Genomic DNA, 19,296 nt, shown 5'->3' with positions numbered 1-19,296 from the left:
GGTTTGGGTTAAGGTTTGGGTTAAGGTTTGGGTTAAGGTTTGGGTTAAGGTTTGGGTTAAGTTTTGGGTTAGGTTTTGGGTTAAGGTTTGGGTTAAGGTTTGGGTTAAGGTTTGGGTTAAGTTTTGGGTTAGGTTTTGGGTTAAGGTTTGGGTTAAGGTTTGGGTTAAGTTTTGGGTTAGGTTTTGGGTTAAGGTTTGGGTTAAGGCTTGGGTTAAGGTTTGGGTTAAGGTTTGGGTTAAGATTTGGGTTAAGGTTTGGGTTAAGGTTTGGGTTAAGGTTTGGGTTAAGGTTTGGGTTAAGGTTTGGGTTAAGGTTTGGGTTAAGATTTGGGTTAAGGTTTGGGATAGGCTTAAAACAAAAATCTCAAAGCAACTTTCTATCGCTGGATTGGAACTTTGTAATCAGAGGCAGATGCATATGCTCAAACATACAGCCTTGCTCTTCTACATCCCCCTCTCCTTAGAAGTCTGCAGTACTTGTGTTTGAAAGACTTCAGCCACCCTCGAGCAGTGCTCTGTAATGAAGGGAGATGTTAGTAAGCTGTCACCCCTGAACACTGTCACCCTCATGACACAGCCCAGCGCTCCACACACTACTGCCTGTCACTCTGATGAATCTAACAAAGACTTGCTAGTGACTGCTTCCTCACAAGCATGCACACACACGCACACACATACAGGAGCGTCATGCACCCATTACTTTAGAGGAGGCAAGAAGTACGTGAGAATGGAGGGGGGGGGGGGGTTCATACAGCTTTTTCCTGCAATCTAGCTTTGTTACCAAAGCACCTTATACCACCCACCACTGCGACCTTTATACTCTAGTCGACTGGCCCTCGCTACATATTCGTCGCCAGACCCACTGGCTCCAGGTCATCTATAAGTCTATGCTAGGTAAAGCTCCGCCTTATCTCAGCTCAATGGTCACGATAACAACACCCATCCGTAGCACGCGTTCCAGCAGGTATATCTCACTGGTCATCCCAAAAGCCAACACCTCATTTGGCCGCCTTTCCTTCCAGTTCTCTGCTGCCAGTGACGGGAACGAATTGCAAAAATCGCTGAAGCTAGAGACTTATATTTTCCTCACCAACTTTAAACATCAGCTATCTGAGCAGCTAACCGATCGCTGCAGCTGTACGTAGTCCATCTGTAAATAGCCCACCCAATCTACCTACCTCCTCCCCATACTGTTTTTATTTACTTTTCTGCTCTTTTGCACACCAGTATCTCTACTTGCACATCTGCTCATTTCTCACTCCAGTGTTAATCTGCTAAATTGTAATTATTCGCTACTATGGCCTATTTATTGCCTACCTCACGTCATTTGCACACACTGTATATAGACTTTCTTTTTTTCTACTGTGTTATTGACTTGTTTATTGTGTTATTGACTTGTTTATTGTTTATTCCATTGTGGCAAAGAAGGAGGTCGAGTGATAAATGGCAGATATGTGAGAGCAGAACTAATAAATGGGCTCTGCCCGATCACTAAAATGGCCACCCCGATCAGAACTACAGATCACAAAATGGCCGACTGCCAAAACTACAAGTCCCAGAAGCAAGGGGAACCCACAGAAGGTGGAGCCGACACACAGATAAAGGGTCAAGGAAAACCAGGAAGAGGAAGTGAGGGCTGGAAGGATCTGTGAACCATAGAGAAAGAGACAATAGATATTGGCTGGATTTACTGTGTATGAGCTGGACTGTTTTGGACTTACCTGTTGGTGTTTGGACCTGGACCTACTGAGAACCCGATTCGTGTACCGAACCCTGCTATCCTTGACCTTGCCTACGACCTGGGTGGACCAGGACGGAGAGACAAACACACAGGTACTGTCCTGTTCGAAAGAACTCTCATTCTGGGGTAATTTGGTGACAGTTTCCCACTTAATTTGTGACAAATGCTCATAACCTTGAAGAGGTTTGCCACACATGGTGGAGAATGTGGGCATATGGACTAACCATTCCGCTGGTTAGGTAAAAAGAAAAAAAAAAAGAAAAAAAAAAAAATCAGTTAGCACTCCAAAGGGGAGTCAGGTTTTTTTTTTTGTGGCTTTGTTTGGTTAGGACAGTTTCTCAGGAAAATGAGTATGGAGGGAGCCATACAAGCCCTGTTACAAGCGGCGGCCACCCAACAAGAGGCAACTAGAGCTCAACAAATAGCTCATCAGGATGCAATGCGAATGTACCAGGACACGTTACAGGTCCAGCACCGCACCAACCAGCTGCTCAGAGAAGAGCAAGAGAGAAACACCCAGGAGTTAAGAGAAGGCCTAAAGGGGCTAGCGGACCAAATTGGGGCTCAATTACCAGCTGCAAATACCCAGAGGCGGGCCAATCATTTTCTTCAAAAAATGACAGCACAGGATGATGTGGAAGCATATCTTACCACCTTTGAAAGGACTGCAGAGAGGGAGAAGTGGCCGAAAGAAGAATGGGCAGGGCTTCTGGCACCATACCTGGCAGGGGACGCTCAAAAAGCGTATTTCGACCTGGAGTTGACAGATGCACAGGATTACGATAAACTAAAGGGAGAGATTCTGGCAAGACTGGGAGTGACCGATACCGTGAGGGCACACCGCTTTCACCAGTGGTCCTACCGATCTGGACAACCGCCCCGAACACAGATGTTCGACTTGATTCACCTGGCACGGAAATGGTTACGACCGGAGACCCGTTCCTCCGCCGAGATTGTCGAGACCATCGTACTCAACCAGTTTCAGCGAGGTCTACCCCAAGAAGTGCGACGATGGGTTGGCCAGAACGAGGTACTTTCCGCCGACCATCTCGTGGGCCTAGTTGAACGGTATTGTACGGCAGGAACAGCTGAGCAGGCACAGGAGGAAAGATTCCCATTCCCCAGGCCTGGGCGAACCAGCGGACAGGGTAAGACTGTCCCAACAGGTGGAGGGGGAAGAGAGCAGTGTGGGGGCGTGAGGAAAGAATCAGAATCGGGCCGAGACACTAAGGGAGAAAACAGAAACCGGGACCGGGGGTTGAGGGGGTCTCCCGCCCGAACGCCTATTATCTGTTACAATTGTAATCGACCAGGACATATTGCAGCCTACTGCCCTATTAAAGAAGAGCCAATGCAATGTAACCTCGGTGAAAAAGAAGATGATATGTGGTATGCATGTCCTGTTGTAACCACTGTACTTGAAAGATCAAGAAACAAACATATGTGCAGGGTGACAGTTGAAGGGAAAGAGGTTGAAGCACTGCTGGATTCCGGCAGTATGCTAACCCTGGTCGTTGCAAACCTAGTGCCAACTCATAAACTGGATACAAGTCAGGATATCAGTGTTACCTGCATTCATGGGGATACCCGTCTGTACCCCACAGCCTTAGTGAGCATACAAACAGAGGACGATCTGCTGAATTGTGAGGTCGGCGTGGTCCCAAAGATGCCATATGATGTAATATTGGGTAGACACTTTCCTAACTTTGCGAAGTTAGGCCAAAAGAATGGCATATTTGAGAAGCCAACAACCCTGACCAAGCAGGAAGAGGCATGGGGCCTTCAACCAAAACCAAGAAAAGAGGTCTCCGAGGGGCCAACCTCACAGGTGCTAGTAGGGGAGGATGAGGATGAAGTGGCAAACCTCGTTGACAACGAACAGCCTGGTACTACTGGGGCTGGTGTCGATCTGAATCCAGAGGATGACAATCTAGAACCAGCAGACCTGGCAGGGTCCTTGACTAATTTCGGGACGGCCCAAAACCAGGATCCAACCCTGCAGCAAGCCAGAGCAGACGTGCAGGTCGTCGATGGTACTCCCATAAATGATGGGATGAGGCCTAATAGTTTTCCCCACTTTATTATGAAAAAGGGTTTGGTGTACAGAGTCTCAAAAATAGGGGTTGATGTGGTTGAACAGTTGTTGGTCCCCACCCGGTACCGGAGGACAGTACTGGATCTAGCTCATGGGCACATTCTGGGTGGACACCTTGGTATCGATAAAACCCGAGACCGGATTGTAAGGAGGTTTTACTGGCCAGGAATTCAGGCTGAAGTGGCTCGGCATTGTGGAGAGTGCCCGGAGTGCCAGTTAACAGCTCCCCGACCAGCTGTTAGAAGCCCGTTAGTGCCACTCCCCATAATCGAAACGCCATTTGAGAGGATAGCGATGGATATAGTGGGCCCACTACCCAAGTCCGCCAGAGGACACCAATACATTCTGGTCATTCTAGATTATGCCACTCGCTACCCAGAAGCCATTCCCCTTCGGACGATGACTTCCAAAAATATTGCCAAGGAATTAGTGCTCTTGTTCACCAGGGTAGGGGTTCCAAAGGAGATCCTTACTGACCAGGGGACCCCCTTTATGTCCCGCCTTATGGCGGACCTTTGTAAATTGTGGCAGGTGAAACAGTTGAGGACATCGGTTTACCATCCTCAGACGGACGGGCTGGTTGAGAGATTCAACAGGACCCTGAAGTCAATGCTCAGGAAGGTAATCGATAAGGATGGGAAAAACTGGGATTGCATGTTGCCGTATCTGATGTTTGCCATTAGAGAGGTTCCTCAAGCCTCACTGGGGTTTTCTCCCTTTGAGCTGGTATATGGGAGGCACCCCCGGGGAATCTTAGACATCGCCCGGGAAACCTGGGAGCACCAATCCACCCCGTATACTAGTGTCATAGAGCACGTCACGGCAATGCAAGACAGGATAGCCACAGTCATGCCCATCGTCCGAGAGCACATGAGACAAGCACAAGAGCACCAGCGGCACACTTATAACCGGCAGGCTACCCTGAGGGAATTTCAACCGGGAGATAAGGTGTTAGTGCTGATCCCCACGGTAGAGTGCAAACTACTAGCCACATGGAAAGGACCATATGAAGTACTGGAGAGAATAGGAGAAGTGAATTATCGGATCCGACAGCCAGGTCGACGGCCACAGGAACAGATCTATCACATAAACCTTTTAAAAGCATGGAGAGAGAGAGAAACACTAATGGTCACATACCCTACACACACTCAGGGGGCAGCCGAAGTAAATATTTCACCTACTCTGTTCCCAGCACAAGTACAGGAAGTAAAGACCCTGATCCAGAAAAACAGAGATGTGTTTTCAGAGGTACCCGGCCGAACTGAGGTTACGGCTCACGATATCGTTTCCCTACCAGGGAAAAAAGGGAGCATGAGGCCATATCGGGTACCCGAGGCTCGACAGGCCGCGATTAGAGCAGAGACAGAGAAAATGTTGACAGCTGGAGTGATCGAGGAGTCACATAGTGAGTGGTCTAGCCCAATTGTGATGGTCTCCAAGCCCGATGGGTCTTTGCGGTTCTGTAACGACTTTCGGAAGGTAAATGAAATCTCCAAGTTTGATGCCTACCCCATGCCCCGAGTAGACGAACTACTGGAGAAAGTTGGTAAAGCTCGGTACATTACGACCCTGGACCTGACAAAAGGGTACTGGCAAATTCCTCTGACCCCCAGGGCCAAAGAAAAGACAGCCTTTGCAACCCCTGACGGTTTGTTTCAATACACCGTCATGCCATTCGGCTTACACGGGGCCCCAGCCACCTTTCAACGGCTCATGAACAAGGTCCTAAAACCGCACCAGGCATACGCCGCAGCTTATTTAGATGACGTGGGAATCTACAGCCCTGATTGGGAATCCCACTTACCCCGGGTACAGGCGGTGTTAGACGCCCTTAGAAAGGCAGGGCTCACGGCGAACCCTGCCAAGTGTTATGTGGGGTTAGGGGAAACAGAGTATCTGGGATACACCGTGGGAAGAGGGTTAATCAAACCCCAACAGAAGAAGGTGGAGGCAATTAGAGAATGGCCGAAACCAGTAAATAAGAAGCAAGTTCGAGCGTTCCTAGGGCTGACTGGTTACTACCGGAAGTTCATCCCAAGTTATGCCACAGTGGCCGCCCCACTCACCGACATGACTAGAGCCAGAGGGCCAAACATGGTCAAATGGGATGAAAGGGCCACCAAAGCATTTAGGACATTACAGGAGGCTCTCTGCTGTAATCCAGTGCTGGTGGTACCAGACTTTGAGAAAGAGTTTGTGGTTCAGACGGATGCCTCAGAGGTCGGCTTGGGAGCAGTGCTATCCCAAGAGGTAGAAGGGGTGGAACACCCCATCCTGTTTTTAAGCAGGAAGCTGGAACCACGGGAAACCAACTACGCGGTCGTTGAGAAAGAGGCGCTGGCAGTAAAGTGGGCTCTAGAAAGCCTGAAATACTACCTGCTGGGGCGCCACTTCACCCTCATCAGTGACCATGCCCCACTCACCTGGATGCATAGGGCTAAAGAGAAGAACGCTCGGGTGATGCGGTGGTTTTTGAGTCTCCAACCGTTTCACTTTGACTTGAAACACAAAGCAGGGAAGGAAATGGGAAATGTGGATGGGTTATCCCGCATGCACGCATATTTTGCTGCGGTAGCCCGACCTAGGGGGTCGGATCTAGGGGGGGAGATATGTGGCAAAGAAGGGGGTCGAGTGATAAATGGCAGATATGTGAGAGCAGAACTAATAAATGGGCTCTGCCCGATCACTAAAATGGCCACCCCGATCAGAACTACAGATCACAAAATGGCCGACTGCCAAAACTACAAGTCCCAGAAGCAAGGGGAACCCACAGAAGGTGGAGCCGACACACAGATAAAGGGTCAAGGAAAACCAGGAAGAGGAAGTGAGGGCTGGAAGGATCTGTGAACCATAGAGAAAGAGACAATAGATATTGGCTGGATTTACTGTGTATGAGCTGGACTGTTTTGGACTTACCTGTTGGCGTTTGGACCTGGACCTACTGAGAACCTGATTCGTGTACCGAACCCTGCTATCCTTGACCTTGCCTACGACCTGGGTGGACCAGGACGGAGAGACAAACACACAGGTACTGTCCTGTTCGAAAGAACTCTCATTCTGGGGTAATTTGGTGACAGTTTCCCACTTAATATGTGACAAATGCTCATAACCTTGAAGAGGTTTGCCACACCATGTTATTCCATGTGTAACTCTGTGTTGTTGTTCTTGTCACACTGCTTTGCTTTATCTTGGCCAGGTCGCAGTTGTAAATGAGAACTTGTTCTCAACTAGCCTACCTGGTTAAATAAAAGGTGAATGTTTTTTTTATTTTTTATAATAATCATTATGCCTAATTCCTTTTTAATAATATCTACATTTTTCTCTACCAGGGGTGTATTTCAGAATACACTATTGCACGGAGCTGGTAAAACTATTTCTGGAAAATGTATTCAAATAAATTCTAAATAATGTTATTTAATTGCCACAAAACTCCATGATAAACGATAGAATGACAAACCAAATAAATATGTATAGCAGCCTAGAGGTAGGTAAGTATAAGGGCACAGGGTGAGACCCAGATGCAGACACAGGAGGCAGATGGTTCGAGTCTCTGATATATAAATATAATCCAAGGGGCAGGCAAGAGAATGGTCGTGGACAGGCAAAAGGTCATAACCAATGTCAGAGTCCAGGAGGTACAGAGTGGCAGGCAGGCTGGAGGTCAGGGCAGGCAGTATGGTCAGGCAGGCTCAAGGTCAGGGCAGGCAGTATGGTCAGGCAGGCCGCTTCAGAGTCAAGGCAGGCAAGGGTCAAAACCGAGAGGACTAGCAAAAGAGAAATAAGAAAAAGTAGGAGCACGGAATGTACTGCCAAATTCTCTAAAACGACGTTGGGGGTTGCTTAGGGTAGAACAATTTACATTCAATTCTCTGGCAACAGCTCTGTTGGATATTCCTGCATTCAGCATGCCAATTGCACCCTCCCTCAAAAATTGTGATTTGTGACAAAACTGCACATTTTAGAGTGGACTTTTATTGTCTGCAGCACAATGTGCACCTGTGTAATAATCATGCTGTTTAATCAGCTTATTAATATGCAAAACCTATCAGGTGGATGGATTATTTTGGCAAGGGACAAATGCTTACTAACAGGGATGTAAACACATTTCAGAAAAATGTAGTTTTTGTGTTTGTGGAAAATTTCTGGGATCTTTTATTTCAGCTCATGAAACATGGGACCAACACTTTACATGTTGTGTTTATATGCAAAGCCCAAGGAGCCTGACCCTCTCTGGAAGTTGCTGTAGCCCTGCTTGGGATATTTAGCCTACATTGGCTATTGGTTGAGGCGCAGGGCCTGTTCAAACTTGGTGTGTCAGGATGGGCAATTGAATTGGGAGATAATAATGCATTTAGCTTATAGTTTATTGAGATGCATGAATACACCAAACCAAAAGCTTGATTTTAAAGCTATTTTAAAAGGACTTTCCTGCAATTCTACATAGTTGTCACGCCCTGGCCTTAGTTATCTTTGTTCTCTTTATTATTTTGGTTAGGTCAGGGTGTGACGAGGGTGGTTTGTGTGTTCTTGTCTCGTCTAGGGTGTTTGTATTGTCTAGGTTTTTTTTGTAGAGTTATGGGGTTGTGTTCATTGTAGGTGTTTATGTAAGTCTATGGTTGCCTAGATTGGTTCTCAATTAGAGGCAGGTGTTCATCGTTGTCTCTGATTGGGAACCATATTTAGGCAGCCATGTTATTTGGGTATTTTGTGGGTGATTGTTTCCTGTGTCAGTGTTTGTGCCACACGGGACTGTTACGGTTTGTTCGCGTTTACTGTTTTTGTATTGGTGTTCATTGTTCAGTTTTCTATATTAAAACATGGACACCTACCACGCTGCGTATTGGTCCGATCCTTGTTACACCTCTTCAGACGAAGAAGAGGAAGACAGCCGTGACAGTAGTAAATGATTTATGTTCACTTGTCACGTTCCTGACCTATTTCTGTTAGTTTGTTGTATGTGTTAGTTGGTCAGGACGTGAGTTTGGGTGGGCATTCTATGTTTTCTGTTTCTATGTTGGTTTAAGGGTTGCCTGGTATGGCTCTTAATTAGAGGCAGGTGTTTGTCGTTCCTCTAATTGAGAGTCATATTTAGGTAGGTTGTTTCACAGTGTTCGTTGTGGGTGGGTGTCTCCTGTGTCAGTGTTTGTCGCACCATACGGGACTGTTCGGTTTGTTTTTGTACATCGTCATTTTGTGTAGTCTATTTTCCCTGTTCGTGCGTTCTTCGTGTTTAATGTAAGTTCGTCGTCCAGGTCTGTCTACTCCGTTTGTTGTTTTGTTAGTTATAGTGAAATTCGTGGTTTTTTCGTCTTGTCTTTCAATAAATTATGTGTTCACAACCCGCTGCGCCTTGGTTCCATCACTACTCCTCCTTTTCGGTTGAAGAGGAGGAGGACTACCGTTACATCACTACTGATAGCATGTTTAATCTATACAAATAAATTCAATTCATTGATAGTTCACCTCTCAGTTTTGTTTCATTCTATAATAGGGTATTTTATAACCATGTGTTTAAGCTAACCAAATCAGTTTATTTATGATACGGCATGTAAGTCCTTTCCTGTTCCCTGTGGGCAGCAGGTAGTCTAGCGGTTAAGCGCGTTGGGCCAGTAACCGAGGTCGCTGGTTTGAATCTCCGAGCTGGCATGGTGGAAATATCTGCTGTTCTGCCCTTGAGCAAGGCAGTTAAGCAACAAAAACTGCTCTATGGGCACTGATGACGTGGACCTTGTTTAAGGCAGCCACCAGCACATCTCTGATTCAGAAGGGTTAAATGTGGAACACACATTTCGTTTGAATGCGTTCAATTGTGCTACTGACTAGGTATCTGCTTTCCTAATACAATCAAATGCCTACTAGCAATAAAGCTCTTGTCGCAAACAGTACAATGATATTGAGCTATAGGTATTTACCTTAGGCTATAGCCTACAAATAGCTATACCATGTTGTCGTAGGCTATTGGCCTACTGCAAATGATTGTTGTTTGTTTCTGAACTGGCCGAATGGGCAGAGCTATCCTTCAGCACCACAAGCTGGTTCAACTAACATCATTGCGCGATCCTGGCATTGTCCCTTCATTACCACAAACTACTCTCCAATTGCTGAACATCTCATCAAGATCTGTTACCTAGTCCTTCCTACTCATAACTTATTATTTCAAATAAAAGATTGTCACTTCTCACCATGTTGCTTGTTTAGTAAAGTTAGATCAAAGCTGAATCAATGTCTGGCAAGGTCAATTCATTTGAACGTTACATAACAGAACGGAATACAATACCATAGCATAGTAGGCCTACTGTTACTGTGACATCACAAACACCTTTAAGGATGGTTAGCTGAAGCTGAATAGTAAAAAAAAAACATCACATGCGCCAAAACTCAACAGAGAGCACCACTATGCAGGAAGTACTCTCTGATTGAAACAAAATACAAGAAAGGCTAATGGTTTGTTAACACCATCTGTTCTAATTGGCTCACACAACAGTCCTTCAAGAGGATCTAAATGCCCATTAAAGGGATTGAGATCAATCAAATGATTGTCATGGAGAAGCAGTTTGGACATTTCACTGGTAAAACATGAATAATTGTCATTCACAATTGACAGTGATGATGGCCTATTTGGCTTATTTTTAAATTAGGTAGCCTATGCCTAACGTGGTGTTTGAGGGTATTAAAATTATAACATTTTCTTGAGACAATATGTGTGGGCCTAGGCAGACGTTACAGTTGGAGAATGCATTTTATGCACATTCTATAATGATATGCTATTCAATTGGTTACATCTGTCGGTACAAACTTTGATTGACGTCATAAAAAAAACAGCACTGCTCTTTACCTGTTCAATTGTCATTTTAAATCAGGGTGTCATTCTGACTGTTGTAAATCACACATCTCAATATACTGCACTAACATGCCCACCCACTGGGCACAGACATCAGTTCAACATCGAATTTTCATGTGAATTTGGTTTAGTTGACAACTAATGTACATTCAATGTGAAGTCAACAAAAAAATAAGTTGGGTGGAAAAAAGCCGAAATTCCCTTACATTTATGAATTTTTGCAAATCCTATCTGTTTTCCACGTTGATTCAATGTCACCACATATCATTTTTTGTGGCGGGTATTAGAGCAAAATGGAGAACAATCAGATCAAAGAGTCACTGACTCAGTGACTGGAAGTACTGAACGTGAGGAGGACTCTTTGCATAGAGGTTAAATAGTATATGTCAAACTGGAGAAACATTCAGAGGACATTTCTTCTCACAGCATGGGCCTCTCTCTGTCTTTTTATCTGTCTGTCTCTCTCTCTCTCTGCCTGTCTTTCTGTCTCTCTCTTTCTCTATGTTTCTCTCTCTCTGCCTGTCTTTCTGTCTCTCTGTCTTTGTTTATTTCTCTATATCTCTCTCTCTCTGCCTGTCTTTCTGTCTCTGTTTCTCTCTCTCTCTCTGCCTGTCTTTCTGTCTTTCTGTCGTTCTCTCTCTCTCTCCTGCTCTGTCATAAGCACTCATTCACTAGTTGGGTTATCATGCACAGAACTGACAATATGTGTGTGTGTGTGCATGTGTGTGTGTGTGTGCGTATATGCATACATACATTCGTGTGAATGCACAAACAACTGATTTGTGTCACAGTCACAGAAATGAATGTATCCCCCTGCTGGTGGCATTGGGAACTAAACACTGTCTGACACAGCACATTTAGACCTGGGATTTGGTTTAAGGGTGGCTGCTGTGTGTCTTCACTGCCATTCCCTGGAGAGCAGGGGGACCAACCCACATGATGATTAATAAAGAGATAATGAGTGTGATTTGTCACACAGTTTACGATGCCGCCTGCATGCCAGCCGACCAGCCTGCCCGGTTGCCCTCCCCTGCAGCTTTTTTAGGAATCACAAACAAACAAACACAAACTCTAGAGTCAAAAGAAACAACGACCCAAAACCAACATGTAAAAACATCCACCTGAGCTTTGGTGGTTGGCGTTTGGTGCTCTGCACTAGAACAAGGCGCTTCACACTGCATCCACCTCTCAGCTGTTGTTATTCTTTGTGTCAACAGCAGGCCAAACAACCCAAGAGGAGTACGTCCCAAATGGCACCCCATTCCCTTTATAGTGCACTACTTTTGGTAATATTTGATATCTATACATATTATATCTACCTCCTATGCGACTCGTGATAAGACTATGCAATTAATATGTTAACAAAGTCTACTGCAGCAGGCTAAATCAGGGTCACACAGTGTTTCTTGGTAGTCTTAAACAAATCTACTTTGAAACAAACACCTCACACACATGGTTATGTTCTTTTTAAAGACACCTGTAGTATGTCAGATACAGATTTGAAATGTATTCAATTGTTTAGTTTGCATTCCAATACTTTATTTAAACCACAGAAGATTATTATTTATTTTTTTAAAGTTTGACATAGAAACACCACATTTTCGGCTTTAAATTTTTTTCAATGTTTATTAATAATTAAATTATAAAAAATATGAATAACATTCCAACCATGATGCCACTAGGTAATTTGACTGCAGGAAAGGGCTACATGAATTATCTGACTCCATAAAGATGATTAAGAAATATGCAAGAGACTATAGTTGAGTTTGGGTAATAGGCCATCAAGAATGGTCTGAGTATGGAATTCTAAATACAAATAGATTTAATATCATTGTAAAATGAATGGATTCACATACAAGGCAGAGAGATACATCATTACAACACTGCATATAGACATAATATGACATTTGAAATGTCTTTATTCTCTTGGAACCTTTGTGAGTGTAATGTTTACTGTACATTTTTATTGTTTATTTCTCTTTTGTTTATTATCCATTTCACTTGCTTTGGCAATGTAAACATATGTTTGCCATGCCAATAAAGCCCCTTAAATTTAAATTTGAATTACATTGAAATTGAATTGAGACAGAAAGAGAGAGAGAAAGATAGACAGAGAGCACGGTTACATGCACACAGTAACACAATTTTTGTTGATAGTCAGATTAATATAATAATTAATTTAAAACTTTTACATGCTTTGCAAGAAGATCGATTTCCCTAATAATCCTGTTTACACATCTGAAGTCAGGCTACCTGATGGGCCGTAAATAAACTCAGCAATCAAAACAAACGTTCTACCACTGTGACAATGTCATTTTTGAGAAGCCTGTTTGATTCTGTGTTCGGACAGTTTGTATGTGAAAACTGTTTCTAAAGTGCATACTTTCCGTTTTTTCGAACTCACCACTCGCCTATAAGAGGGAGGCTTGTGTTACCGGTGCTGGCACAAATACACCCTGGAATGTTGATTAACCTCTTTACATGTTCTAATCATTCTAAAGATTGCTCAGAAAACCAGGTGTAGATATAATCTGTAGGGGTGGCGCAGAATAGATTTTACCATGTCTCTCCTCAGGCAATAGCTGAGGACACACACACCCACACACACACAACAAAAATGAATTACACAGCAACAAATCATTACTTTGAAGTCATGTATCATATAAGCCCTAATTAAACTGCCACGGTAAGCAGCACGTACAACGTATCATTACACTGAATAACAAAAGTGATCCATCTCTATACAGTACCCCATTTTGAGTTGAGTGTAATTTCACTGAATATTCAACTGATGCTAAATGTGAACTTATTCAAAATTCTACCCTTAAATGCAAGGCTATTCAAAATCCAATCCCTTAATACTAGCTCCACTCTAGATTTGATTGCAGTTGTATTTCTTATGAATCATAATTATGCTGAAGGGATGTGAATAATAAATCAGGCCACAGCTCTCCCACGGTAAGTAGTAGTGAACAATTAAACCACCTCAGGAAGGCTGATGGCCAATCTGTAGCCATACTGTCTAGACTAGCCAAGCTCTGCGATTTTCTGAGTTGTTTGAAGTACTCTATTGAGGCGGTGTAAATAATACATGTACCCATGACTGTACCCACTCTACCCAGTACCCACTAGACAGTAAGAAAGTCTACTTAATTTGCTTCATGTGTATCTCCTCTCTCTCTTTCTCTGTGTGTTTGCAGACAGCTTGACGGCTCCTGTCAATGTGACCATCAAGGCTCTGAAGGCCAACTCTGCCGTGGTGACATGGGACATCCCCGAGGGGGACCCCGTCATCGGCTTCGCCATCACACAGCAGGTGAGAGAGACAGAGCGCAACGTGGAGGAGCATACACTCACACACACCACACACTCGCCAACAGGAGATTAATTAGTACCTGTCACCAATCGTTACCCACCATCTCTCCTCGGCGTCCCCGGCCAGCCGCTTGTTTTGCAGAACCGTTGTCACAGGACGTTATGTTGTCGGGACGATCCTGCCAGATCGCCTGTCTCCTCGACAACAGCAGTGGATGATGACAGCTATGTAAAGAGGGAAAAACAATATTATTTATCCTGGTACACACAGTCCCTGCACAGCACACATCTTTGCTTTGCACATCTCCGAACACACACTCTGTATTCCAGCATAGTAATGCAGATGGACAGGTGTGTGGTCAATATGACAGTCAGTGTGATAACTTGGCCAATGAGACAGCAAAGTGTAGGTTAGGATTAGAGCAGGGGAGGTCAAACATACGCCTCCGTGAGCCAGATCCGACCCGCGAGGGAACAAACTCAATATCCTTTAAAATGACTAAAACCAAATTGGTTAAAGAATCCATTTCTAAACTGTTTAGAAATTATATTCAACATTTCTTGAGTGTGTCCAGCTAGCTAATTATCACCGAAATTAAAGCTAGACAATCAGGGAGCATTGAAAATTCCAGAAACGATGGATAGAGATAAATATAGCTTGCAAATTTTGATGGCGAGGAAATGTAACCAATTTTGAGTTTGGCCCTCTGGAACTCGTTGAAGACTAAATGCAGCCCCTGGGGCAAAATTTGATTGACACCCCTGGGTTAGAGGATAAAGACTAGGAGACACTTAATGATGTTTTGACCTTTATATTTAACAACCAAAATGTGACAGAAGTGAAATAGTACAAAAGAGAGTAGTTGATCCAATCATTGAGCAGTAGGCCTGAGTAAAGCTGTTCCCATGGGTTATTTTAAACAAACATGACAAATCCATATTGGAAACACACTTTACTAAGAAGTAATGGTATTTGTTGCAGGCAAAGATCAGGGCTTAACCTTTGAAATGGAGTAAATGGTTCGGTTCCATTCTAGCCCATTAGGCAGATGATTTCCTGGTCCCAGAAGCCCAGATGAGAGCCCTGGTCCCGCCCATCTCCTGACTGCTGCTCCCTCTCTCCACTCCTCCACATACAGCTCTTCTCCACACAGTCTATTTCTGTCTACTATTACTGTACAGTACCTGCATACTTCTACTACTAAGACTTTTTTGTTTGTTTCTTGCCGTCTTTTCAAAATATAACTCTTATTTTTTTATATACTTAAAAAAAAGTATTATTATTGATTTATTTAATGTCCTTGTCTATAACTGTTCTGTTCTTTGTCATGTATTTGTATGTTTTATGTGAACTCCAGGAAGAGCAGCTGCTGCATGTGCAGTAGCTAATAGGGATCCTAATAAACTAAACTAAACTTATTGGGAGTGAGTGGGTGATATCTGTGAGAAGTTCACTACGGTGCAATGTTGTGTGTGAGACTTCTCTTCAACATCAGTGGATATGTTTGTGTTACACTGCTCGCTAAACGCCCCTCTGTGATGATGTGCCAACAGAAGAAGGACGTGCGCATGCTACGCTTCATCCAGGAAGTGAACACCACCACCCGCTCCTGTGCATTATGGGACTTGGCGGAGGAGACCGACTACATTGTGCACGTGCAGTCCATCAGCATGAGTGGGCCCATGAGTCCGCACAGCGAACCCCTGCGCTTCCGCACGCCCAAGGAGGCCGAGACACAGGCCTCCAAGAGTAAAGGTAAACATCTCAACCAACTCAACAAGCAAATACACACAGTAACTAAGGTAAAAACAAAGTCTAAAGTACTTCTCCGTGTTCCTGTACCTGTTGTAATACACGCACAGTGCCAAAAAATAATGAGGAAACTCTGTGCACAGCAGTGCCTCCACATACCATTTCTAGAGTACAGCTTGCAGTTGGACTCTTTACAACTCTTGACAGATTCCGTAAAGGCCAATTAAAATCAATAGGGACGCAAAGCGTGAAATTAAGTTCCACAACAGAATGCTCAAGCACTCTTACCACAATTCCTGAATACAACACCTTCAGGGTGCTCTTCATGATGTACTGATGTGTCTACCCCAACTGCCCACAGGCCCTGCCCTGTGCTGGGCCTGTACCCCTTACCTCACCCCCCTCGCCGCCTCGCTCCTTCACTCACTCCTCACCCCCCTCACCGCCTCGCTCCTTCACTCACTACTCACCCCCTCGCCGCCTCGCTCCTTCACTCACTCATCACCCCCCTCGCCGCCTCGCTCCTTCACTCACTACTCACCCCCCTCACCGCCTCGCTCCTTCACTCACTCCTCACCCCCCTCACCGCCTCGCTCCTTCACTCACTCCTCAACCCCCTCGCCGCCTCGCTCCTTCACTCACTACTCACCCCCTCGCCGCCTCGCTTCTTCACTCACTACTCACCCCCCTCGCCGCCTCGCTCCTTCACTCACTCCTCACCCCACTCACAGCCTCGTTCCTTCACTCACTCCTCACCCCACTCACAGCCTCGCTCCTTCAATCACTACTCACCCCCCTCGCCGCCTCGCTCCTTCACTCACTACTCACCCCCCTCGCCGCCTCGCTCCTTCACTCACTCCTCACCCCCTCGCCGCCTCGCTCCTTCACTCACTCCTCACCCACCTCGCCGCCTCGCTCCTTCACTCACTCCTCACCCCCTCGCCGCCTCGCTCCTTCACTCACTACTCACCCCCCTCACCGCCTCGCTCCTTCACTCACTCCTCACCCCCTCGCCGCCTCGCTCCTTCACTCACTACTCACCCCCCTCGCCGCCTCGCTCCTTCACTCACTACTCACCCCCTCGCCGCCTCGCTCCTTCACTCACTCCTCACCCACCTCGCCGCCTCGCTCCTTCACTCACTACTCACCCACCTCGCCGCCTCGCTCCTTCACTCACTCCTCACCCACCTCGCCGCCTCGCTCCTTCACTCACTCCTCACCCACCTCGCCGCCTCGCTCCTTCACTCACTCCTCACCCCCTCGCCGCCTCGCTCCTTCACTCACTCCTCACCCACCTCGCCGCCTAGCTCCTTCACTCACTACTCACCCCCCTCGCCGCCTCGCTCCTTCACTCACTCCTCACCCACCTCGCCGCCTCGCTCCTTCACTCACTCCTCACCCCCTCGCCGCCTCGCTCCTTCACTCACTACTCACCCCCCTCACCGCCTCGCTCCTTCACTCACTCCTCACCCCCTCGCCGCCTCGCTCCTTCACTCACTACTCACCCCCCTCGCCGCCTCGCTCCTTCACTCACTACTCACCCCCTCGCCGCCTCGCTCCTTCACTCACTCCTCACCCACCTCGCCGCCTCGCTCCTTCACTCACTACTCACCCACCTCGCCGCCTCGCTCCTTCACTCACTCCTCACCCACCTCGCCGCCTCGCTCCTTCACTCACTCCTCACCCACCTCGCCGCCTCGCTCCTTCACTCACTCCTCACCCCCTCGCCGCCTCGCTCCTTCACTCACTCCTCACCCACCTCGCCGCCTAGCTCCTTCACTCACTCCTCACCCCCTCGCCGCCTCGCTCCTTCACTCACTCCTCACCCACCTCGCCGCCTAGCTCCTTCACTCACTCCTCACCCACCTCGCCGCCTCGCTCCTTCACTCACTCCTCACCCCCTCGCCGCCTCGCTCCTTCACTCACTCCTCACCCACCTCGCCGCCTCGCTCCTTCACTCACTACTCACCCACCTCGCCGCCTCGCTCCTTCACTCACTCCTCACCCACCTCGCCGCCTAGCTCCTTCACTCACTCCTCACCCACCTCGCCGCCTCGCTCCTTCACTCACTCCTCACCCCCTCGCCGCCTCGCTCCTTCACTCACTCCTCACCCACCTCGCCGCCTAGCTCCTTCACTCACTACTCACCCCCCTCGCCGCCTCGCTCCTTCACTCACTCCTCACCCACCTCGCCGCCTAGCTCCTTCACTCACTACTCACCCCCCTCGCCGCCTCGCTCCTTCACTCACTCCTCACCCCACTCACAGCCTCGCTCCTTCACTCACTCCTCACCCACCTCGCCGCCTCGCTCCTTCACTCACTCCTCACCCACCTCGCCGCCTCGCTCCTTCACTCACTCATCACCCCCCTCGCCGCCTCGCTCCTTCACTCACTACTCACCCACCTCGCCGCCTCGCTCCTTCACTCACTACTCACCCACCTCGCCGCCTCGCTCCTTCACTCACTCCTCGCCCCCCATCGCCGCCTCGCTCCTTCACCCACTACTCACCCCCTCGCCGCCTCGCTCCTTCACTCACTCCTCAACCCCCTCGCCACCTCGCTCCTTCACTCACTCCTCACCCCACTCACAGCCTCGCTCCTTCACTCACTTCTCACTCACACTCACAGGAAGCAGACGCAAGGACAGCAAGGGGCTTGTGATTCTGAGAACACTTCTCAGTCACAGGCATAGGCTGTTTGCACACACGGCCGTAGGCACGCACACATGCACACACTAACACGCACACACTTAGTAGAGACATTCTCATGATTCTCAGCTAGTAGAAACTAGCAGAAAATGCTACAAACAACTCCATCACATTGACGTCCAGTCCCCAGGGGCCCCAACCTTCCCAGAGCTACATCCATATAGGTGGATGAGATGAGACGAGACCCTGTGCAGTGAAAGTGGTGGTAGTGTGTGAGCGATGGCTGGGCTGAGATGAGATGGATATGGCTGAGGCTGATTTGTGCATGCTTCTGAGAAGTGTTTGTTTCTCTGTGTAAAGCCAGGCAGACACCTTGACAAATGACTCTAGTGTTGAGGAGTGACTCAGAGCCAGTCGCATAATGATAGGGCTCCACTTCCCTCTGTCTCCCTCCACATCTCTCTATCTGCCTCTACACCCCTCCCTTTCTATCCCTTTCTCCTTCTTTTTCCAGCCCTTTCTTTCCATTCCTCTCTCTCCCTCTACATCCCTCTCTCTCCCTCTCTTTCCATCACTCTCTTTCTATCCCTCTCTCTCTACCTCTACATCCCTCTCTTTCCATCCCTCTCTTCACATCATACCACACTGTCAACCTGGCTCAGAGTACTACCTACAACACTATGCCAGGAAGGGGCAACACACACACACACACACACACACACACACACACACACACACACACACACACACACACACACGCACAAACGCACAGTTGCTTTGTTGTAATAGTTTGTTGCCGTAATTGCAATAACAATGTTCAGTAGTGGTAGCAGCGCAATGGTACTATTACCATTAGTAGAAGCAGGAGTCAAAGTTTATGATGATTTGTGTATTTATACACTA

General features: G+C 47.0%; 1 protein-coding gene across 4 annotated transcripts in view; it reads left to right on the top strand.

Annotated features, from left to right (window-relative positions):
• fndc5a (fibronectin type III domain containing 5a) overlaps positions 1 to 19,296 on the top strand; it is a 51,780-nt gene that overhangs the window by 20,331 nt on the left and 12,153 nt on the right. For 3 of the 4 annotated variants that reach the window (XM_055862994.1, XM_055862991.1, XM_055862993.1), the window contains exons 2-3: positions 13,878 to 13,993; positions 15,547 to 15,748. In XM_055862994.1, coding sequence (XP_055718969.1) covers positions 13,878 to 13,993; positions 15,547 to 15,748 — 318 coding nt within the window. Of the gene's footprint in view, positions 1 to 6,780; positions 6,865 to 13,877; positions 13,994 to 15,546; positions 15,749 to 19,296 lie in introns of those variants that run through there. The other variant, XM_055862995.1, reaches the window with a different exon arrangement.

The sequence above is a fragment of the Salvelinus fontinalis genome, chromosome 15, assembly GCF_029448725.1.
Source record: "Salvelinus fontinalis isolate EN_2023a chromosome 15, ASM2944872v1, whole genome shotgun sequence".
Lineage (NCBI taxonomy): Eukaryota > Metazoa > Chordata > Actinopteri > Salmoniformes > Salmonidae > Salvelinus > Salvelinus fontinalis.
The sequence above is the reverse complement of the archived record's forward strand: the minus strand, read 5'-3'. Positions and strand labels throughout refer to the sequence as shown.